At 38.3% G+C, this 23537-nt stretch overlaps 3 protein-coding genes across 3 annotated transcripts; 1 reads left to right on the plus strand and 2 right to left on the minus strand.

Moving 5' to 3' along the window:
• Positions 1-160: 160 nt before the first annotated feature.
• Positions 161-7405, minus strand: mthfd1b (methylenetetrahydrofolate dehydrogenase (NADP+ dependent) 1b). The gene is made up of 27 exons (XM_020919343.2): positions 7214-7405; positions 6054-6138; positions 5780-5839; positions 5640-5693; positions 5422-5558; positions 5232-5332; positions 5004-5140; positions 4818-4929; positions 4614-4741; positions 4435-4532; positions 4181-4354; positions 3944-4080; positions 3826-3872; positions 3646-3753; positions 3499-3573; positions 3325-3427; positions 2867-2943; positions 2652-2792; positions 2506-2574; positions 2309-2420; positions 2091-2230; positions 1905-1946; positions 1728-1828; positions 1463-1640; positions 1263-1370; positions 1029-1181; positions 161-708 (listed from the first exon to the last, which is right to left on the minus strand). The coding sequence occupies exons 1-27, from the start codon at positions 7249-7251 to the stop codon at positions 619-621; spliced, it is 2805 nt and encodes a 934-aa protein (XP_020775002.1). The 5' UTR covers positions 7252-7405; the 3' UTR covers positions 161-618.
• A 6200-nt stretch (positions 7406-13605) lies between these two features.
• Positions 13606-15908, plus strand: cunh14orf28 (chromosome unknown C14orf28 homolog). The gene is made up of 5 exons (XM_020919828.2): positions 13606-13833; positions 14059-14583; positions 14664-14753; positions 14824-14958; positions 15080-15908. Exons 1-5 carry the CDS (start codon positions 13754-13756, stop codon positions 15255-15257), a joined length of 1008 nt encoding a protein of 335 aa, XP_020775487.1. The 5' UTR covers positions 13606-13753; the 3' UTR covers positions 15258-15908.
• LOC110155564 (kelch-like protein 28) lies at positions 15893-22969 on the minus strand. Its single transcript, XM_020919695.2, has 6 exons — positions 22820-22969; positions 21851-22111; positions 21133-21770; positions 20419-20862; positions 18725-18933; positions 15893-18651 (listed from the first exon to the last, which is right to left on the minus strand). The coding sequence occupies exons 2-6, from the start codon at positions 22109-22111 to the stop codon at positions 18488-18490; spliced, it is 1716 nt and encodes a 571-aa protein (XP_020775354.1). The 5' UTR covers positions 22820-22969; the 3' UTR covers positions 15893-18487.
• Positions 22970-23537: the final 568 nt, after the last annotated feature.

Below are 23537 nucleotides of genomic sequence, written 5' to 3' on the forward strand. Positions count from 1 at the left end.
TACATATATATATATATATTACTGTTTTGAATTGTTGAAGATTATATCCTGCTTGTATTCAGTTTCTGAAAAAAGTCAACACTGCTTTGTTTTAATGTTTATGAATTTATTAACACCTAAAGAAATGCATATAAAAATCAATAGTTTAGTCACATCACAACCAGAACTTTGAGTCAGTACCACTTCCAGGTTAAAAAAAAAAAAACAGGATGATTTTCTGATTCTGATTAATAATAATAATAATAATAATAGTAGTTCTAAAAAAAGCGAATCACCTTGACAGTCTGGTTTTACAACATATTAATGAAGCTTGCTGTAATTATTATAAATAAAGGTGATCTTGTATACCTTAAAGGGGTGTTAGAGATTTATCTTATTAGAGGACACAACAAGAAACACAACTCACTGACAATAAAAATGTATTAAAACAATGAAATTATATTTTCGGATTTTAAAAAGTTCTCTAATAGTAGCGTGCATATTAGTAACCCAATCATTGAGTTGTAAAACTACCATGCATGCATTGTGGAAAAGGTTTCTTCTTTGCACATAAGAAAGTGCCATAAATCATCTACTTAATACTAACATGATATGTTTTTACACAGTTCAAGACAGTCTTCAGAAAAGACCATTGACTTGTTCAGTTTCAGGGTCCAGGTCAATATCATAAAAGCAAGGTCTTGTGGGAAGGCCAGGGATGGTGGGCATCTAGGGGCAAATTATAAATAATAACATATACAGTATCATAATTGAAAAACACAATGTCTAGGCTACTGAGCTATAGCATATATTGTATTTGTTATTTTATACCATTGCCTTAAAATTCCAAAACAACTGGTTTAGCAAAGCACCCTGCTTTGCTGTCACAAATGCACGGTGTATGATTATATGTAAAATTCTATAGTCATTTTCCAAGATTGGTGTCTCAAAAAGTATTTGATTAAAATCATGTTGGTTCATAAAGTATCTGGCTGCTGCACATGGGTTTTTGTTTATAGTCGTTGGCAATAACACACAATGAGTCTTACCGTGCCAACCAGTGGATAAAGAAAGCCTGCTCCCACACTGGCTCGGATGTCCCTGATTGGCAGAGTAAAGCCTGTGGGCACACCCTTCTTGTCTGCCTCGTGAGAGAGAGACAGGTGGGTCTTCGCCATGCACATTGGAAGATTGCCAAAACCCTGCAGGCAAACAATAGCACACCCATAAATAAATGCAGGCATTTTTAAAGAGGACATTTTATGAAGCGAGTAAAGACTGACCTGTTTTGTGTAGAGCTCCACCTTGTGTTGAGCATCAGGAAGAAGCTCAATATCATCTGCACCATAAATCTTTTGGGCTATTATCCGAATCTTGTCTGCAATGGATAACTAAAAAAAAAAACACCTCTTGAGTATTGCTGACAAAGTTGACACGAACTAAACTGAAAAGAAAAAAATAGAGAGCAGAACTATATTTTCACCTCCAAGTTGTAAAGGAACTTGAAGTTGCTGGGGGCATCCGAAGCTCTCTGAACAGCATTTCCAAGGTCCAATGCTCCAGCTCCACCTTCTGCCCAGTGCTTGCAGCACACAGCATCAAAGGCTCCAGCTGACTTAGCCATCTTGCAAACCAAATCTAGTTCAGCATCAGTATCGGTCCTGCAGTAAAAGTATAAAATACACAGTATCTTAATGACGAGTCTATTGATCTACACATTTGGGGATTTTGTCAACTCAGTCTCGTACTGGAATGCATTAACAGCCACTACCACAGGCACACCAAAATGCATAGCATTTTCAATCTGTTTCCTCAGGTTATTGCAGCCATTCTCCAGAAGCCCCAGGTTCTAAATCCAGGCAAAAACAGTAATTTAAGGCAAAGTATTCATTAAGAGTCTATTTTACAGACTAATTACTAATTACCTCTTCCACATATTCTTTGGGCAAATTCATCCCAGCAGTCACCTGAGAAAAATAAGTCAACATCATTTCACTAGAAAAGGAAAAATACCATGATTCACAACACACAGCTGTCATACAAACCAAAGCACAAATTAGTTACCAATTTTCAAACCAATGCAGCATTATACTTTCACAACTTAAACTTACAGTGGGACCTCCTCCGTGCATCTTCAGAGCTCGGACAGTAGCAACAAGCACCACAACATGAGGCCTCAAGCCGGAGTATCGGCATTTGATGTTAAAGAACTTCTCCATACCAATGTCAGCACCAAAGCCAGCTTCTGTAACTGTACGAAACGATGAGTGCATCTTATTATTTTTGTTTGTCAACACTGTCTCTTTAAGCTGGAGTTTAATACACGTACCTACAAATCCTTCAGGCCCTACAAGCTTCAAAGCTATTTTATCAGCCAGGATGGAGGAATTGCCATGAGCAATATTGGCGAAAGGGCCAGCATGAACAAACACTGGTGTTCCCTGTAGTTTGCATGGATATGTTATAAAAGTCCAAACATAACCAAAAGACAGATACACAATACACAACACTCTACATATTTCTCACCTCTAAAGTCTGCATGAGGTTTGGCTTTATAGCATCTTTCATGAGGACAGTTAAGGCACCACTTACTCCCTGTAAAAGAGAGAAAAGCATACTTGATTCCCCAGACAGCTCACATGATTGTGACAAGCTTCTGGAATGAACAGTACCAGGTCTTCTGTTGTTATAGGGTCTCCATTTTTGCTGGTGGCAACAACCATTTTGGACAGACGTGTACGCATATCCTCCAAGCTGCTGGTCAAGGCAAGTATTGCCATTATTTCACTGGCTACTGTGATGTCAAACTGCGCCTACAAATAAGATTAAGTAATATTATTATCCACGTAGTATGTAGCTTATAGTTTTACACCCCCAAATAAAATACCTCTCGTGTAAATCCTTTTTCTGTTGGAGATTGTCCAATAGTGATCTTCCTCAAGAAGCGATCATTTGTGTCCATCACTGTAGTGGCAGACAGCAGTTTATATTTATCACATGAAGGGTCAGTTTTTTCTAATAGATGCTATAAAAGTCTGTAAACTAATACATTATAAATTCCAGAATGAAGGCAAACTTGAAGCAAAACTCATGTAAGCAATATCAAAGCTAGTAGAAAAAGTACATAGTTAGATAACATTTACAAATGCTTTGTATTTCATGAAGAATATTTGGAGGTTAGAAAAAAATTTTATGGAGAAGCAAAGAAACTGACATTTTATTATAAAAAAAAAATGATATAAGGTTCTATATTAAAATAACTAAAATAATGTTCCCAGTTACATGTGTTATTCTGATGACATAACACTGGTTATCAAATACAGCATGAATTTCAAATGGGTGTACCTCTCTGCCAGGTGACAGTACCAGGGTCGATATCCAAGCGAGCAAAACGAGTGATCTCCTCTTCGGTAAGACTTGTGGGGTCTGTCTTTTCGATGCCAAGTTTCTGTTACATAATTGTACTTGTTACAGTCATGTCTTTTGCACTTTACAAATTATTATCTACTTTGTTGTTACCTTTAGTCTTTTGATCTGTATATCAGAAAACACCCTTTGTCCTCCACTGAGGGGAACTAAACGGTTGTAGAGAGCCTGAAGCATAAAAGTTCTGATGAAGCTAACGTAATTTTGATATTGAAGTTGAGTGAATCAATGAAAACTCACTTTGTCTGATTGGGTAGCTTCATGAAACATGCGAGCATCAATGGCTGCAGCCACCAGGTTATTGGCCGCTGTGATGGCATGAATGTCACCAGTGAGGTGGAGGTTGAACTAAAGTGAATACATATTTTCATCAACAATTTTCTATTGTACACCTGACAACAATTTGTTTACGTATAATACCTCTTCCATTGGAATTACTTGAGAATATCCCCCACCTGCAGCACCACCTAGTGAAAAAAATATGTTATTACAACAGTTTCAGTAGTTCTGTGAATGAACTATCATATCCAGAACTAACCTTTAATCCCAAAGGTGGGTCCTTGAGATGGCTGTCTGACACACGCAAATACATTGAGTTTCATGTGAGCTCCCATAGCCTGAACCAGGCCAATAGTAGTGGTGCTCTTCCCTTCTCCAAGAGGAGTAGGTGTGATACTTCAGACAGACACAAACAATGCCACAACAGTATATATAATATATATAACAACAGTAAAGTTACAATATGCAGGCTGTTTGTAAATGTTTGTAAACATACCCAGTGACAACTACATATTTGCCATCTGGCTGTTCCCGTAGTCGCTTCATGACGGACAGCTGTACTTTGGCTTTGGTCTTGCCATAGAGTTCCACCTCATCAGAAAGCAGACCCACTTCTTTTGCCAGTTGGTCAATGGGTTTGGGTATACAAGAGCGAGAAATCACTATGTCACTGTGAATGCGCATTAAACATAAAGCATAAAGTTAGATTAGTAAAAAATAAGCACAATTAAAACATTTGGAATACTTTACCTTGGCACAGGCTTTTCAAGTTTCAATTCATTGTAAATTATATTCCATTTTCCAGATCGATTGATTTGAATAAATCTTTTAGCACTCTGAACTGTGTTCTGTATATAAACAATAAATTCTATTATGATGTCTGAAATAAAAAACTGTCTGCCATGGTTTTGGAGCAGGACTTCTCTTACCCCCATCAGCATGGCTACAGTCATGGGTCCCACACCACCAGGTACAGGTGTAATGAAATCTGATCGCTCCTTGGCAGAGGCGTAGTCAACGTCACCCACCACCCGTTTACCACTCGGCCGGGTTTCATCTGGGAAGCATGATACAAGAATTGATCAATGAACACTCTGCAAAATTGTCTATAAGAGCTTTACAGCAGTACAAACCTGGGATAGGATTAATGCCACAGTCAATAACAACTGCTCCTTTTTTGATCCATTCTCCTTTGACCATTTGGGGTTGACCAATGCCCACAACCAGGATGTCAGCTTTTCCCACCTACAAAACAAATGGGAGAAACATTAATTGGATTACTCATGAAACTACTGTATGTTTTAATCTGAATAATTTACCTCGAGGTCTAGGTCCACAGTTTTGGAGTGACAGGTAGTGACAGTGGCATGATTCCACAGCAGCAGATCATGCATTGGTGCACCCACAATTTTACTCCGTCCGACGACCACGGCCCTCTTTCCCGCAATAGACACTCCTTTGAAAAAAAAAAACAAAGTTTAACTATAAATGTCTAATGATTTGATTTCATGTGTGGCAATTATTTTAATAGAGCATATTAATATTACCGGTTTGTTTGATCAATTCCAAGCAGCCATTTGGGGTACAGGGAATGAAGCAGTCACCCAGATCCCCGCGAGCAAGCTTTCCAGCATTTATACTGGTTAGACTGATTTTTAAAGCACAAATACAACACTTGTAATATTACAGTTAAAAGAATAGTCAAAACTGAAATGAAAAACCCTAATGTGGGCTCACCCATCTACATCTTTCTCAGGTGCCACTGCATTGGTGACTTTCTCTGTGTCAATCTTATGAATGGAGTCCAGTGGCAGCTGCACAATAAGCCCATGGATAGAAGGATTTTCATTCACTTCCTTTATAGCATGGAGAATCTGTAAATATAGAGACTTTTAGATTTAGATTTCAGTTTGTGAGATTGTGTGATAGTGTTATGAATATGTGGAATCCTCTACCTCTTTCTCTGTAGCTGTCTTTGGGAGTTTTAAATGGGTGGCCTTTATTCCAATCTATGAGGAAAGATTTAAAGTTTAACATATTGTAGTAAGTTACATTTTAATACTGCTTCTCTAAATCTGGCAATAATTTAATTTACCTCATCTGCAGCCTTCATCTTCATACTAATATAAAGGTTTGAATCTTCACGGTCACCAACCTGCATGGAAAAGCATTCTCTTAAAATGACTGTGATAATAAACAAAACTGTAAAAGGTTTATACAGTTGTATCAGAACAGGGTGTGGACAAGGCCAGAACAGTCTACTCAGTTTTAACTTCCACTTGACTCCAGGGAACACCATGGAAAAGCATGCGGCAAAAAATATGTCAAAATATTCAAGAAAATGTCAGTAGGGACAACAACATATTTACCTGTAATACTGTCAAGCCAGGTTTGAAGTTAGGGTCCTGCTGCTTCATGATGTTTACCTCTTTCTTCAGGCGCTCCTTCACCAGCCTAAAAAAAAAAAAAAGGTGATATGAGTGATATGTATAAGAGTGATATGTTTATGTACTTTATCAAATGTAAAACCTCAAGGCTTCAGTTTTAATTGAGTCACATGAGTTGTGTTATCTGCTGTTCTTTTGACACACTTTAACATTTGATTGGGATCATTTAAAAGATTTGGAGAAAGATTAACCAGTGACAGAAGTCCCACAGAGTCCAAAACTATAGATCCCATTCTCAACCTTTAACCCAGCATTAACTTCACCTGTTGGAACCAGTTTTTTCAAGATCTCTTCAAGATCGTTGTGGATCTCTTCAGACTGAGGGTGCACAATATTTAAAAGCTACTTTATCTGTTTTTGTTCAAAAACATGTAAGACAACTCAAAATTGGCTAAGAATGGAAAACTGGGTTGAATGAATCAATTAAGTAAACAAAATATAGTTTCAATTAGTCTAACCTCTAAATAGCTAGAGAGATGATAGGGCTATAATGAAATAACAAGAACAGTGTGGGAATTAACAAAGTGCAGGATGTCTGGTCTTGTGACGGGCACATGCTCTCCCAAACAACATCAATTTAGTTCAGTAAATGAATGAATAAGAATGTAAATATTTAAGGTAAATTTTTTTTTTAACGATTGCTGTAGTTTATTTGCAAATGACTAAGGTCAGTGGACTAGCAGGGCAAAGATCGCCTGAGAACAAAAGGTAATTACATAATGGGGGGATTTTTGTTGTCCTAAACATATAGCCTATAGATAGGTCATCTACCCGTTTAAATTTTCTGTTGACAAGTATCACGTGTTCATCACAATTATTGAACTTAAGCAGATCAAAACATTCCTTCCCGTGCCCACCATTCACGATGTCTAAAAGAAATATTGTTGTATGAAAAAGTAGCACAAATCAAAGACTGTCTGGATGCATTTGGTTCATCTACATCTCACCCAGATCGCAGCATGGGCTCAGTGTAGTGTACTGGAAGTTGGCGCGTGGTGTTAAAAACTGAATGATGAAACACAGTCTTCAACTCTTCCACGAGCGATTCTTAAGTGTAATTTAACAAAAGAATAGCTACTTACGCAGAAACCTCTTTCCCGCTTATAATTTTGGCTGGCATCTTCTCTTTTTTGTCTTGTCTGGCTTAGGTCAGCAAGTGTACCGTGCAATGTGCTTGTCCAGAAAAGAAGAGGGTGTACTCTCCCGGCAGTTCTCTCCGCGCACACCGGCTCAATGTTACTTCGTAGCTCGTGCTTCCACGTGCGACTTCTACGCTCAAATATGGTGTAAAAACTTCTACGAATGGTAAAGAGCGTACACGTGGGGGCCGGGATTCAACAGTGATTGACAAGTGTATTGGCCAAGCACAGTGGTTGTCTGGGCGTCACACCCATTCATTAAGAGCGGACACGCCCCCTCTCACACGTACACTTTTGAAAAGAGCGACAAGGTCCCCCCCACTTTACATAACCACCCTACACGACACAACATGAAACTTGGCATCGACTTTCCCTCTCTCTCTTATGGACTTCGTAACGCGTGCTGCCATGAAACTCTCTTTAAAGTGAACTCTATGAAAACTCTCTTTAATGTTTAAAGTGAACTACATGAGCTGCAGCTCTTTAAGTCGTGTTTCCTCTGCTCTTACAGCGCTGTGAGGTGTGTGCACATAGACTGTCCATGTCCGTGTGTGTGTGTGTGCACAGATCACACACGGTCTGTGGCACAGATGTAGAGGGAGAAGCGCAGGGCTGCGGCGCGTGGAGTCCGTGTGCTGGACTGAGGAGGAGACAGGGACACAGGACCTGACCTCTGCTATACAGAGGAGAATTTTAGCAAGAATTTTAGGATTTTTTTAAATTATTATTTATCTCAATACGCTCAGGGATCATTTAAACAAAAAAGGTTAAAGTTTCAAATTCTGACGTTGAATACAGCAGATTATTCACCGCGAGCGTAATGAACGATCAATAACCGCAGCGCGCTGCGTTTTCGGGTTGTTTCATTCATGTTTTCTTGTTTGCAATATGACTAAAATTAGAGCTATTTTTAGGCTACTTATCAGAACTTAACATAACATTGGTTAACATTGGGGACAGAACAGCAACAGGAAGAGCTTTAAATGTGAGCTTTCATTAAATAAATAAATATCGTTCTCTTAAATTATGAAAGAAATCCCAAATCAGCTCTGGGCTGTAATTGGCTGAAGCATCAGCACTATTATGTTTTATCATTAAAGGTTTTTATTTAAAATGTGCACTATGTTGTCTCCTACGTGTGTCTTGTCTCTTTGAAGTGTTTTATTTCCATTAAATTACTTGTTTGGTTTTGTCAACTGCTTGAGGAAAGAAGGTTTCAGCCCCTGCACCTATGAAGTTACAGAGTCCATTTAGTGAAGAGGACTTGTTCTCTCTTCTGTTCAGTGGGCTCTCCATAGAAGTCTGCACAAGTGTAATAGGCTATGTTTTCATTGAGATTCCTATAGGGTTATATTACAAAATAGACTTATAGGAAAAGACAGAGACAATTTACAATTAGTTGTGTGCAGAGCCATACACTGGGATAAAAATTCTGAAAATCCTTGGGTCAAAACTGTTAGGTTGACTGTAGATAACTTAAACAAACATAGGATCTTTTGATGAAATGGTAAAAGACTACGGAACAAATGAATTCAAATTATTATGAAACAGGGAGTGTATTTAAAGACATTCTTGTGTTAAGCAGGTTTTTGTTAAAATCAAAAAGTCCAAACTGTTATGAGTGATGAAGTCCTGGCAGATGAAAGTTTTATTTTTGATGTATGTGATGTTTAAAAGTCCAAAGTTTGAGGGTTCAGGGCAGGGGGCAGGGTCTGTGGAGCCACAGAGGAGAATACTGATAAGACAGGGGGAGAGAGCTCTCTAGGAATGGACTGACTGTGGGGGACGCCTTTTCAGAGCAAATCAAATTAAATGCCAAACATATTAATAACAATTCTAGGAATGTCTGTAATCAAGAAATAAATATTGATTCCAATATAGATTAACTTAAACACAGTAAGTCTCCCGGTAATAATGACTTGACCACTTAGTTTTATGAAAAAATAAATAAATAAATAATAGTAATAATAAAATAAATAAGGATCATGTATCAGAATTTCATAATATATATTTTTACTGGCAAAACATTGGCTATGTCTCTGCAAAGTTTTGGGTGATAAGTTTTAAAAACAATGGGGTCATCTCATACTTGTAATGTATTTAAAATTTTGAAGAGGAGCCACTGAGGTTTATTTAATTTTGTTTTTAATAATTCTTGTTTTGAGGAAGTTGAATTTTAGAACATAGGTATATTAAATTAACACATCTATTTGGCAACAATAATGTACAGTTGCCAAAATCCCATGTATTTCAAAAATACATTTTTGATGTTGCCACAATAATATGATCACTGCAGAATGTCCTCATTGGCTTTTTTTTTTTAGTATGTCAAGGGGGATGTGGGGGAGGATAGACTGTCTATAAGAAAAAATTTAATTGGTATTGTTGGGGGTGCTACCAAGTCTTTTTTTTTCACACAGACTTAAAACTTTTTTTTTTTTTTTTTTGGGGGGGTTTAATAATTTTTGGAAAACTTTGTAATTCCTAGCTTTGATTTAATATATCTGCATTCCTGCACGTTTTAGGGCACTGATGTACTTTTTTGTGTGTCCGGACATGTTCAAGTTTTACATTTTTCTGTTGATTTTTTTTCTGGATCAGGTTCCCCTAGGCCCCATGAAAATCCCCATGAAAAGTTTGAGGTGGCACTAGTGAAGTCATCTTTCATTATTTTTTCTTGGGTCTTCATTCAAAATTAGAGCTCATCGATTTTTGATACTGACATGTACACTCTTCTGGACTGTTAGATTTTTTAGATTTTCCAGGCTCCAGACACAGTTTTATTTAGACCCTCACTGGGACATTGTTCTCGGCTCAGGCCTAATTATTCAAATCAAACAAAGGAGTCTTATGTAACCCCATCAAAGACTGAGATTTATGGATGATGAGCTTTGGAGCATCCTACACCATTCTATGACCCCAGCACACTGAAAAGGTCCACGAGCATTGTCCAGGAGTCCAGCAATTATTGTCCACAAAGTTATGTCCCTTCTCCTCATCTCGGCCCAGATCTTGCCAGTCCTCACACACAAAACACACACAAAGCCTAATTTGGCACAGATATTTATTTTTTCATGAATACAATGCTCTTCTGTATTAGTGCAATGAGATGATAAAAATTCAGTATATTTGGCAAATCAGTAATTGTGCAGGTTCACTGTCCCACTGAGCTGAATCGTGTGCAGTAACCTGATCGATAAAGTTATTTATTATTAATTTGTAATTATGAGGGAAAAAGTCAGAATTAGGGGTAAACTATTTCACAATTATAAAACAGATATTTATTTTTTCATGAATACAGAGCTCTTCTTCATGATTCTTATGGTGTGAATTTGAACTTTTTATAACAAAATATTTTCAAAGGAAGGAGATACTTTAGTGATACACATTAGAAAACATTAAAAAGTGTTAAGATAGTCTGTAAACTTAGGAGCCTATGATCAATACAAGTGTACATGATCACGTTTAGGTGTTTGATTTTCAAGAAAAAATAGGTGAGAGTGACAAACTGAAAAAATAAAATAAATAAAATAAAGCTCAGATAAACTAACTTGAGGAACAGAGCGTCTAACAGGTTAACTACTGCTTTCAATAGCTTCAGACTACCAGGGAATGTTGATGAGATCAGCTGCACAGTATCAATTGTTTTGTTTGGACGGGAAAGTTCCTCAGTGTCCATGGCGACCATAAACAGGGAGACTGGGGCAAGCTGCAGCCATTTCTAAGCAGGGCATAGAAATCATGATTTTTATGCGAGACGGGCTGTGTGAGATCTAAATTCTGATTGGTTGTCAACCAGAGTCGACCAATCAGGTACTGTCCACTTAGTGAGACAAATGAAGGAACCTGAAAAATGTAAATGCTTTTTGGATAGAAATTTAATAGGATAATGTGGCAAAATAATATGAAAAAAAAGAAGAAAAAAAAGGGAGAAGTTAAGTACTTTGGTGGCCCTATGGCATGGCTCCTGTTTGTTTACTTTCAGGGACCAGTGAATTGAGGTAGGTCACATGAGGTCTTCCTGGTGGAGGTCTGTAAGTTGGATCTTTTGGGTGAAGCCAGATCCCTCTCGTAGGTCGTACTAACCAATGGGATTTCCCTCCCTGTGGGAAGATTGATATCAGTCTGGTCCCTACTCCCTCCATCACGCCTCATGCCTGGTCAAATGTGATCATGCAATCAGATCTGTCTTTTTTCAGTGACGCATGTGAAACGATAGAGCTCAGAATTTTCACTTCTCATTTACAAATAAAATCAGTCAAATAAAATCTGACTTAGCTCACCTCAGATGAACAGAGTTTAACTTTGCACATTAATTGTGCAAAAATCTGTGATGTTTTACAGTCCTTCTATTTTTTCCCGTTATTTTTACAATAAGGATGGACAATGTATGTCCCTGATTAGCTAATCCATCTGTCAATCATGTCCATCTGAAAACGGTGAGAGTCACTGGTGACCAGATTCACCCATGGATCTATACTTTTATGGATTCACAAACATCTTCGTAAAGTATTGAAGTGTGTATTCTTAATCCCAGGCAAGCTGCTTCATAGGATTCTGCACAACGCTGCTCCCCCTCCTTTAAGAGGTTTCGTTCAGATAAGATCTAAGCAGTTGACTAGAATATCTCACTCTTCTGATCAGTCAATTAATTTCCTTTAAACACAGTGATCAGCTTTATTTTATTTACTTATTTATTTATTTCTCATACACAGTAGCAAAAAATTGACTTGCACTAACTACCACACCTTATTCATGGGCTAAAACAATGACTTCTAGACAGGCAGGTGTGTCAACAGGTGTGTTAAAGAAAGATGAGCAAGGGGTGAAGGCAGCTGCAGGTGAACTGCTGTGTAGGCACTGGTAATATCGTGAGATCAAGACGGCTGCAGGCACCTCGCAAAGCAGGTGAAGGTAGGTAAAGGCAAAAAAGGCAACTGCAGCTCCCTTCACCCACCTACATGGACTATAAAGTCCAAACAAATGATGGGAAATGCATTGTTGTCAAACACAGGCACTCACGGCTGACTGACAGCTGATTGTACCTGATATGATTTGACACCTGCTGCCCAGGAAAAATAATAATACTAATAAAAATACTCTCTTATGAAATAAAATGTCATGCCGGATGATGATGACACACAAATCCTATATGAATGATTACGTGCAAAGTGCCCATCTATGTTACTCTGTCCATGATAGCTGGTTTAGTCCAAATGGGGCATGAAGTACCTTAGGCTCTGCGGTGCACCCAAGAGACAGTGACAGTGACAGTGAAATACATTTCTCATTAATTTTTCCCATAAACTTTTTATATTAAAAGATTATTATAGAAAATTATATTAAAAGTTTGCAAGCTTGCTCAGTGCTAATCAGCTCCGTGGTAACTAATGACCACAAGACATATTTAGGCTAATTTTGTTAAAATCTTTAAGGAGCTTCTGCCAGATGCTAACGAACTTCAGCCTTCTAAGAAAGTACAGCCCTACTCTGTCCCTTTCTGTAGAGCAGGTCTGTAGTCTCACACCAGTCCAAGTTGTAGTCAAGCTGTAGGCCCAAATACTTGTAACTGCAACCTCCACACTGTCCCCCTCAGTCACAGGTTGCAGCTGTGGCCTGCTCCTCCTTAAGTCCACTGCTATCGCTTTGGTTTTTGCAGTGTTCAGTTGAAGATGGTTAGCCCTGCACGAAACCACCAAGTCCTCAGTGAGCTGCCTGTACTCTCCTTTGTCAGTGTTCCTGAGTGACACACCCCACAATGTCTGTGTCATCAAAGTACATCAAGTACTGAGTTGTGTTGTGATGTGGCCTATGGAAGTATAAGATCCATGGTGTAGCCAAGATGCATTGTTTGATTAATGAATGGTTATGCTGTTGATGGACTGTATTTCAAAGGATATATAATACTGATGGATTTGATAATTATGCATTTTAGAGAATACTGATAATAACAGTGAATTGGATTTTGAGTATTTTTAGAAGATAATGATGAAATTGAAACTTTGTATTCATGGGAATTAGTCTTAACTGATAGTTAACTGGATAGTGGTTATTTTAAGGAGATATTGATGAAATGTTGTCAGAAGTGCTTTGTTACCTGAAGACTGCAGGACCTAAGGACTGCAGATGGAAAGTAGCTTGTAACTAAATCTGGCACAGAGCATCTTTCCTCTTTGAGATCAGTGTATTTTGTCCACTGTCCTTGTTTTAAAATAAAATAAATAAAATAAATTAAATAAATAAAATAAATAAAAACGCGGCGAGTGAAACCTGTACCGCGGATGGACGGCAGAGGGCAGCATGGACCTGAGTCACGTCACCAATGTTTTGGACGCGGTGTCAGCTCACTGTGCGCCAGAGTTGAAGCTAGGTCGAGGGTGTTTGGGTTCTTGTGAGCGTATCGTCTCCAGAAAGTGCTAGAAAACTACAATTCTTAATAAAATAAACAACATTGGGACGAAGGCATGAAGAAATACGCAGAGAATGGGGGATATGCTGTACAGTCTAAACGACAACGAAGAGCTCTTGTACATTTCTAGTGAGAGAAGCCTAAATTTTGAAAGGTACGTTTTTGTCGCCATTCTCATTTACGTGTGACTTCTAAGGATGTTTTAATGTCTGACATGGCCAGTTGTTATTTATTTACCCCATGTTTTATATTCGGATTGTTTGTGCTGCTCCTTGGGCTTTATAAACATCAATGTTGCACGAGCTAACGCTACCTTATCTCACCACTGTAAGCATGTAGCCTACCTATTCCAGAGGCTAATTCCTTTGGGTATCCACAGATCCAAGACACTCTTTGAAGAAATCCGTGCCTCTGTGAACAATAACGATGAAGAAGATCGCTGCTTCTGGAGGCCTGTGCTCCCATGGGGCGGTGTTTATACTATTAAGGCTGGGCGGAAGGCAATGTCCTGCATTCCTCTTTACGTCCAGATAAGCCTCAAGAACACATGCACCATCGATGGTTTTCTTATGATCCTGTATGTTATTCTACGGGACAACCAGGGCTTTTCCAGGGAGCTCTCTGTTTTTCTCGGTAAGCACTTCGTAGACTACTTCCTGCACCTAATGGATTCCTGTGACTACACAACTGTAAAGATGCTGTGGATATGGGAGAGGATGTCCAAAAAACAATATCGCTCAGAAGTACATAAGGCAGCGTTAGAAATTGACCTGTTTGGCAATGAACATCAGAATTTCACTGAAAACCTGGATGATTTGATGTCCACCATCCAAGAGAGTTTGTGTGACAACTGGAATTGTCCGGTCCGTGTCCAGGAGCTGATCAAGACTACCATCAACATCTGGTATGCTGATCATACAAGCTCACTTTCTATACCATAAAACTAAGCTTTTGTTAACTTAAATAGTTTGATTTTACTTTCAGCCCACCCAATGAGCTGCCTCACAGGGACCCAATACAATCTGCTGTGAATGAGTTTTTCTTTCCCAAACACATCCTCTGCACAGAGCTTGGGTGAGATTGGTGCTTCAGTTTCTTTAATTTACATGACTAGAGTGAATTTTAACAGATTTCATTTTGACAGATGTGGTGGGCTAAGAGACTATACTCAAAGAGTGTTCTGCCATGGACCTCCACCTTTTGTCATTTTAAACATGCAGAAGTGGAGGTCAGAGGATTTGTCACATGTTCCTTTCAACCTTGAGCTCTGTCAGCACAGGTAATTCTGTCATTAGTCTTTATACTGAATGTTCATTGAGTTACTAATGAAGTAGATTTATAAAAATCATTTGCTGTTTTTTAACACTTCAGTAGTTAAGTGTTTGTTTTCTTTTCCTAAGGTATTTATTGGAGGGTGCCACACTGTTTAACAAAGATGAGCATCACTACTCTGCAGCTTTTCAGATTGATGGCTTCTGGTTGCACTATGATGGTTTAAGGAGTGACAATCTTATTCTGCTGCACAAGCCACCAGAGTTTCTGTTGTTATCTTCACTGGTCTATGTTCGCTCCAAATGATGAAAACATCTGTCACATGTTGGTTTATGGTGCAAACATTGCGTATTTGTACACATAGGTTCAACCAAATCTATAACTGCTTTAGAAGCTACCTTGGAATCCAAGAAGATAATGGACTATAATAGTTCAAGTGTTGTGATCAAACCAATAATTATATTAGAAATTGAAAATGACTGTTAAAGACAAAATGAGCCAGTATAGGTTCTGTATATCCTCAAGAAACTCATATATAGTAGGTGCTATTTCTATGCATAATGGTCTTAGTTGACAACATTTTGATTTCAATTATTATATTGTAAAAATGATTACCAACTAATGGTTGGATGTTAAACATCTAATGTAAGTAATTTCTGATCTCTGAGTTGTGAATGGCAAGCTTTATGCATCTTTGTATTATGTGTTCTTCAATTAAAGTCACAGAGTTAAACATTATCTGTAAATGTTGAGTACTCAAGACATGTTGATTAATGAACCAAAATTGAATTTGAAGTCTGTGAGAAATTCCTTACAGTGGTATGATTTGTAGATCTATATTGTTAAATTTGCAAATGTTAATTTTCCTTGACAAATACAATGTTTTTTTTTATATATGTAGTTATTTGTATTTTCTCAATGCACAGACACAAACATGTAACATCTTTAAAGGCAGGCATTTCTTTATTGAACTGGGTACAACTGCACCACACAGAATGACAGATGTAAAACATGACTGAATGTGAAAGGGTTTGATTCCCAATGGCATCATGTACTTTCATTATCTGTCCACAGGTTACAAAATGAGACTCACAATGGAATGTGTAGAAAAAGCAGAGTGGTTGTTTGGCTAACGGACAATAAAAGTTAAATCAAATAATGTCATTCATCCATCTGCTCTCTTTAAACAAGCACTTTGGTGAGAGTAGTGACAAAACAATTTGTTAGGCCATAACAAGAAGGCTCTGTACAAACTTCCCTTTTGCAGATTTACGTTTTCAGATTTTAATCAGACTCTTTGACTCTTGAGTGGTGATCATACAGTATGCATTATCAAAACAAGACGGCACAACATTCGGCTCATAATGGCACAGAATTACGCCTGCGTGATTTGTGCCATGATTATACTGACATAAATCAAATGCACCACAAAGACAAACAAAATTTAAAATTGACATAATGCTCACAACATAACCAATTGGCAGTTATGTTCAGTTTTACATACATTGTTTGATTTACAGTTTAAAGGAAAATGGATGAAATGTACTACATATGGTCATGCAATCAACCAGTTGACATGTTTTAGGTCTCAACACTGGCAATGAATATATTTCAAGGCAACTGTAAATTCAGAGTTCTGCTTCAGAAATAATTTTTCAAGAGAAAAAAAATCTAAATTGACACAATTATTTGTCAAGTACAAAACATAGGTCTCATTAATATAGTGGCAATTCACAGACACACACAAAACACATGAAAACAAACATGCAAAACAGAACACATGCAAATGCCTGACAATGAGACAAGACAATGAGACATTTTGAATTACACACATGCCTTGGCTTTGGAGGAGACAAAATCAAACTTACAGAAGTATTATTGCAATAATCTATAGCCTATGCCATCGGCCATTTAAACTAAACTGTACAATTACAACAAATAGTTTGGTTAAGTGCAATGTAGAGCTTAGTTAGAATACACACCTCTGTGCAAATAACATAAATGGACAAAACATACAACATTGAATTAACTGAACGACCAATAACAAGCTCTCTCTCAACAATACACATACTTGCTGAGGACTATACGCTTCTCACTGTTGGTCTCAAAACTAGACACAAGTCAGGCCAGAGAAGCATTCATCCTCCTAGGAGCCAGTTTCCTTTTTTGGACAAAGGATGAACATGGCAGGAGCTGGCTAAGCACAACCCTTTGTACATTATCAGTTATCGGACAGCTCATGCTTCCAATGGCTATGACAAGATACTCTGCGAAATGCAAAGATGTACCGCTTTGGCACTTAACATAAAATGAACTCTTAATGATCGACACATTTGGTGAGCCATGATGTACAAAGCCAAGTACAGACAAATTGTAGACAGAAAATTCCATGCCAGTGTAGTGCCACATTCAGGAAATGGCAGCAAGCAGTTAAGTCAAATGTAATGATTTACCTAAAAAAAAAATGAATGAATATGCAATCAAACTTAAATGTAATTTGTGATTCCCTGTTAAGAGAAAACAGACAATACATTTTATGCAATGCATAATGAAACAAAACATAATGGCTCAAATGACCTGATTGTGAGACAATGATGACATAGACAAAAAGCTGAAGCCTGAATCCTAAAATAGCACCAGTTCAGAGTTGAGCATACACAGCAAACAGTGAAGGCCAAGCCTGATTTAAATAATGGTGAAAAGTAAGTGCTGGGCCTTAGGTGTAAAACCATGGTAGTCAAATGATCTTGGAAGTATCAGAATTTACTAATAGTCAAATATTAGTAATAAGAATTTTGACCTTTTTATCAACAGCTGAATATTAGTATTGTAGGATTTGTATTTTTCATTTACCTCAAACTACACATACACATTCTCATTTACACTTGTGACCCAGTGCAGAAAACATTTACAGGCAATGCACTAGAGTATATATTTTATCTATATATTTATCTATATACAAGGAGAGAAAAGGCAGCCCTTTAAGAGGAAATAGAAAGACTCCAGCTCATCTCTTTTTTGAGAAGCACTGATTTTGATGCATAACTGTGTCACTGAGTATGAGCATCAGTTTTGAAATAGAGACCCAACAAAAACACACTGAACATGCTTTAAGTCAGAGCATATGCCCATTACATACACGCTACATTGTTGAAGAGTCAGATACACAAATGAAATGTTATGGTTGCAGCAGGGGTGAAGGAATAGGTAGATTAATGACATGAAAAGAACAGGTTTGCACATGACTTGGAAATCATAGTGTACCAACAATCTTCTGGGAAAAATGGCTCAGTCCCCCTGGTGGTCAGCAGCATAGTGCATTCCTCTTCACTCTTTAACACAGATTTTCAATCTGTTGGGAGTATGATCTTTGCCAGAGAGACAGCCCGTCATAATCTTGTGCCCAGTAGATTCTACTTTCTTCCTCAGGCATTCGTGTCAGTGTCCTGAAAGATGAATCTAAGGAAGGAGGAGCAGATAACAAAACAAAGTCTTTGTGACCATGTTATTCAAGTCCTTTGTGACTGGGCCATGGGTCAAAGGGCCGTCAGACCAAAGTTACACCTGCAGTACATCATTCCACTTGAGTCCAACCAGCTGTCCGTTATAGGGTCATAACGTTGAACTGTGTTCAGGTAGGATGACCCAGAGTGTCCCCCCACCACGTAGAGGTAGTTGTCCACGATAGCCGAGCCCACACCTACAAAGCAAATTTAATATGCATCAATAATATGAAACAGTGTCATTTCTTTTACACCACAGATCTTTCTTACCAGTGCGTGGTTCATTCATGGGTCTGCAGGCTGTCCACTGGTTTTGATGGGGATCATATCTCTCAATGCTTGATAGATGAGATACTCCATTATGTCCACCAACAACAAATATAAATCCAAGCATGACACCTACTCCAAAGTTGATCCTCTTATCCGCCATGGGGGCTACCATTTCCCAGGCCTCCTTACTAGGATCATAACGCTCCACACTGTGTGATGAAAATATGATTATTATTCAGTATAATTATCCAATGACCAATTATAATTGTCAAAGAAACCCTAGATAATGGCCCTATTCAAGAAGTTAGTTTGTCCAAACTCAGTTCACAGTGTCAGAGAGTTAACCTAAACCCTGGGCCAGTCACCAGTGTAACTCAGTCTGAACCTAGGGCCTAGGCAATGCACTGATTAACCTGGTCCAGAGCAGGTTTTATTATACTAATATTCCACAGTATGGCATGAAACATGTATCTTCATATAGAAAATGGCAAAGTATGGTTTTAACTTTCCATTTCCATGAAATCATACCAGTGCCATTCTACCTCCAGAAAATTACAGTGTCTATAAATGTATGATATAGCATTACCTGATTTTTTTTGCATGTATTTAAACAAAATTTCTCTTACGCCAGTAGAGATATATTGTACATTTCCTGAGGTCAAAATATGTCCACTGCTTGCTGCCTGCATCTTAATATAAAGCCTTTCATTGTAATAATCCAATAATCAGCATGCTAGTTGTTGTTAACTTCACTGTCATGGCAATAATCAACACCGGTCATTGAAAGTTGTCAGTGCACTTATGAACTCCTCTATGGAGGCCTCCACTTATTTAACATTTCCACGTTTTCTTTTTTGGGATCAACTGATCATGGCTTTGCTCCTTAGTCAAAATTAATGTGAGTGGTGTGTGCAACTCTGAGTGGTCTAATTTACTCCAAATCAGTTTTCTCAAATGCAAAACAGTGAGTTGAGGGATAACCGAGTCTTGAATTAAATTCAGGGTTATTTCGACTGGCTTTGTGAAATAAGGCATTTGAATGCTCCATAAGCAACTTGGTTTTGTTTGCAGAACACAATCATAAATAGGCTGTTGAGGAAAGAAAAACATCCCAAAAGATTGCTTGTCTAAACACATTCTACTCAGGGGTACTGGGAGTCAAGGAGACAAACCACAGAGACGCTGCTCTTTGGAGAGTCACAGCAACAACACTGCTTCAGCAACACGCACAGTGTCTCCTAAGTATAACTTTAGACACTTCTACAAAGTCACTACTTTAACAGACACCTGTCCTGTTTATTATCAACATCTGACAAAGTCACCTTACTGCTAGTTCTTCTATGTAATAAAAAGACCAAAAGATAAAATATGATGACTGAAGGCTTCTAAATAGATTTTTACAAATAACATGTGAAGGTATTTATTCTAATTTGACATTTGATTTAATAGAAGTCTTTAGAGTCAAGATAATGATTACAATTATGAAAATTCAACTATGATTAGTTCATAGTCGACTCGTCATGTTTAATAATTGCAACCCTACATTATAGTTTGAAATGTGATTAGTAAAACAATCTGTGTTGTAGAAGTGACATAAGCACAACCCGTCTGATACTAAGTTTGACCAGGTCTAATATAATGGCCTCTTGGCCAGTACATTATGAGAGAATTGCAAATGACTACAAAGTAAGTACCTGTTCATGTGTGCAGGGCCGTATCCTCCAATAGCATAAACCATCCCATCCAGAACTGCTGTGGCAAAACAGCTGCGTGACTTTGTCATGGGAGCTACAGGCTGCCACTCCTTTAGCTTGGGTACATATTTTTCCACCGACTGCAGATAGTACTGGCCATCATAGCCTCCCAAAGCATACAGCTCTCCAGCCAGGACGACCACACCAAGAGTGCTACGGCACTCGGCCATTCGCTCCACAGAGGACCAGGTGTTGCTTTCAGGGTCCCAGCTCTCCACAGTGCTTTCATGTCTGCGATAGCTAATGCCTTGTCTCATATGTGTGGCAATGCCTCCAACCACATAAACTTTGTGATCCAGTACTGCTACTCCAAACTCATATCGAGGGACACTTAGAGGAGCCAGTCCAATCCAGGAATCAGTCTGAGGGAAATACATTTCCATACTGCAAAAGAGTTATGTCCCGTTACTATTAAAGAAATACACATACAATACAAAAATAATTGTACATTACATTTTACTGCAGACACTGTGGTGGCACAGATGATCTGGTTTTGCCATCCATTGAATTGTATAATTACATGATAATACACAAACCAAATACTACAATGTTATGCCAATTTATTTTTCAACTTGCTTTTAAATGTGCCACCAGAGTCTCCTCTATTAATGAACAACATTGCATTGTTGTTGATACTAGACAGCATATAATTACCTTTCCAGTGTGGCAAACAGTCCAGCTTTGCCTCCCACTGCAAGTAGAACCTTTGGAGCACACCTGGGTCGTGCAGACAAAACAGTCTGATAGGAGAGCCGGTGCTCTGGCATAAAATGATATTTAAGAGCCTCGTTGAGCAGGTGCTTGCAGGCATGGTCATCACGTATGAGGTGGTTAGCCTCATACAGGCGGGTGAGAAATTTTACACTCAGAAGTGGAAGGCGCACACAGTGCAGCAACTGAGCAAGATATTGCTGTCTCTCTGTTACATCATATTTGATCCATGATTCCAGCGCATAAAACACAGTTTCTTCTGTAACAACCTTAAGGCAGTCATTGGAGACTATTTCATCCAACTCAGCTCTTGTCAGTTCAAAAAACTCCTCTGTCTGACAGACTTCTTCAAAGTTCTCACAGATAAATTTAGTTGCAGCCAGACACAGGTCATGACAACCATAGGTCTCTGCGAAACGGGAAATTCCTATACAGTTTCCAGCATCTAGCTGGCTCTCTAGAAAAGAACAACACTCTTTGAGTACAAGTTTGACCTGAAGTAAGTTGGCAGCCGGTAAAAGAGATTCTACAGTCTCCTGGGAGATGAACACAGTCCCTGTGTAGGCATACTCGACAATAGCCTAAGTAAGAAAAGAGAGGTTATTATATTATAACATTTCTGTTATAAATATGATCTTGGTATTACAGATATAACACACACCTTTAATGCAGTTTCATCAATGCACTGAAACTCTACTTCAGAGGTCTCCTTTTCAGACAGGTTACCAGTGAACATGGCCTTGAAGTAAGGGCTGATGCTGGCCAACACAACTTTGTGGGCATGAATCTTGGCGTCACCCACACGGAGCACAATGTCACAAAGTTCATGGTCTTGCCGCAAAAGCTGTAGGCCCTGCAGCAGCTGCTCTGAGTGAGGCCGTGTGAGACTGGCAAACATATAGGACGGGTCTGGTTGGTCCATCTACAAAAGATAATTTAGATAAATGTCATATTAAATTGCCCACTTGTGAACAGCCATTGTGGTACAAAAATATTTTTCTTTATACAATTTTGAATGACATGTTCGACTGGATAGATCTGTCTGTAAATAAAATCGGCTCTAATAGCATAATAGTGCGAGTAAAGCTAAAACATTATATTAATCCCATGCTAACCACTACAGCTCTTGGTAGAATTTTAAAATGCGTGGTTTGTATTTCTTGGGTCAACCACAATCAAATGTTGTGCTCAGTGATCAAAATATATTATTCATATTTAAAACGGCGACATGAGTTTTGACGATTACGCTTTTTTGAGTAGTACCATAACACACCACGTTAGCTGCCTAGCTTGGCATCAGTGGATAGCTAGGCGTGAGCTAACATACTGTAAACCTTCACATTTACAACTCCACAGCTTAAAAATATATCTTTGTTTGCACATAATTTATTTTGAAGAAGGTGTGCCATCCAAGCTGCAGAGTTAAATAAGCGTATAATTCACAAGGTTATTTTTTGCCTTTTATCGCTGCAGTCAACGCAGGTTAGCTGCTAAAAATAAACACGGTTACTGTGGCTAGCAGCATCATTGATTGATATACAGTAACATGGCTGACAGCTACAAACGTGACGTTATTGCTAACCAATTCACAAGAGATAACCGAGACACATTATAAGATATTTGCTCAAACCTGTAACCGGGGATCCGCCTGCTGAGCCGCTATAATGTACAGTTTTGCAGCAGCTCCGAGAACGAAAACAACCTACAGCCAACCACTCCGAGCTGAAAGCAGTCAAAGCAGCACTTATAAAGAGCCTGACAAACAGCACACCCACTTCCGCAGGAGTCAGTCACATTAGTACGGGTCGGTACTGAACCTTAGTTACTTTGGAGGCAGTACAGTTAAAGGTGTACAGTGTAACTTTTATGTTGGAAGGCAGACACCTGCTTGTCACCATGGCATGGAGATGACACTTTGCCTGAAGCTTTCCACAGTATGGCATTAAACTCAGGTCCTCCTATCCATCTTGGATTCATTAATTTACAAGTGTTTTATTGCTCAACAATAATCATATTCTGTTGTATTTTATTGTATTGTATTGTGTTATTATACTGAACTGAGGCGTTGAATTTTGTGACTTAAAGTAAAATAACACATTTTTGAGATGTTCATAAATAATTGTTTCTCCAATTCGGTTCAAAGTGAATCTAGGCTTACAATTAAAAAATAAAATAAAATAAAATAAAATAAAATAAAGTATATCCAACCAATGAATTCCTAAAACAAAAATTCTAATTTGAGACCGGCAAATGTGTTTTGTGACACAGAGGATGAGGACTTGAGGCATCTCTTCTTTTTATGTGATTTTGAACAATAATTTTGTCTTGATGTTCAGTCTTGGCTTCAG

Source organism: Boleophthalmus pectinirostris, unplaced genomic scaffold (assembly GCF_026225935.1).
Source record: "Boleophthalmus pectinirostris isolate CB_2022bp ecotype Guang Dong unplaced genomic scaffold, ASM2622593v1 HiC_scaffold_10, whole genome shotgun sequence".
Lineage (NCBI taxonomy): Eukaryota > Metazoa > Chordata > Actinopteri > Gobiiformes > Gobiidae > Boleophthalmus > Boleophthalmus pectinirostris.

What these genes read in the sequence shown, in the direction of transcription:
- mthfd1b (XM_020919343.2), bottom strand. Translation starts at nt 7,251, where the DNA reads ATGCCAGCCAAAATTATAAGCGGGAAAGAGGTTTCTGC. An exon ending in GGAATTGATCAAACAAACCG is followed by an intron (nt 5,141 to 5,231) that starts GTAATATTAATA and finishes TTTTTTTCAAAG; the next exon opens with GAGTGTCTATTGCGGGAAAG. An exon ending in TGCACGGAGGAGGTCCCACT is followed by an intron (nt 1,947 to 2,090) that starts GTAAGTTTAAGT and finishes TATTTTTCTCAG; the next exon opens with GTGACTGCTGGGATGAATTT.
- cunh14orf28 (XM_020919828.2), top strand. Translation starts at nt 13,754, where the DNA reads ATGGGGGATATGCTGTACAGTCTAAACGACAACGAAGAGCTCTTGTAC. An exon ending in AAGACTACCATCAACATCTG is followed by an intron (nt 14,584 to 14,663) that starts GTATGCTGATCA and finishes TTTTACTTTCAG; the next exon opens with CCCACCCAATGAGCTGCCTC. An exon ending in CTTGAGCTCTGTCAGCACAG is followed by an intron (nt 14,959 to 15,079) that starts GTAATTCTGTCA and finishes TCTTTTCCTAAG; the next exon opens with GTATTTATTGGAGGGTGCCA.
- LOC110155564 (XM_020919695.2), bottom strand. Translation starts at nt 22,111, where the DNA reads ATGGACCAACCAGACCCGTCCTATATGTTTGCCAGTCTCACACGGCCT. An exon ending in CTGTTTGCCACACTGGAAAG is followed by an intron (nt 20,863 to 21,132) that starts GTAATTATATGC and finishes ACTCTTTTGCAG; the next exon opens with TATGGAAATGTATTTCCCTC. An exon ending in CATGAATGAACCACGCACTG is followed by an intron (nt 18,652 to 18,724) that starts GTAAGAAAGATC and finishes TTTGCTTTGTAG; the next exon opens with GTGTGGGCTCGGCTATCGTG.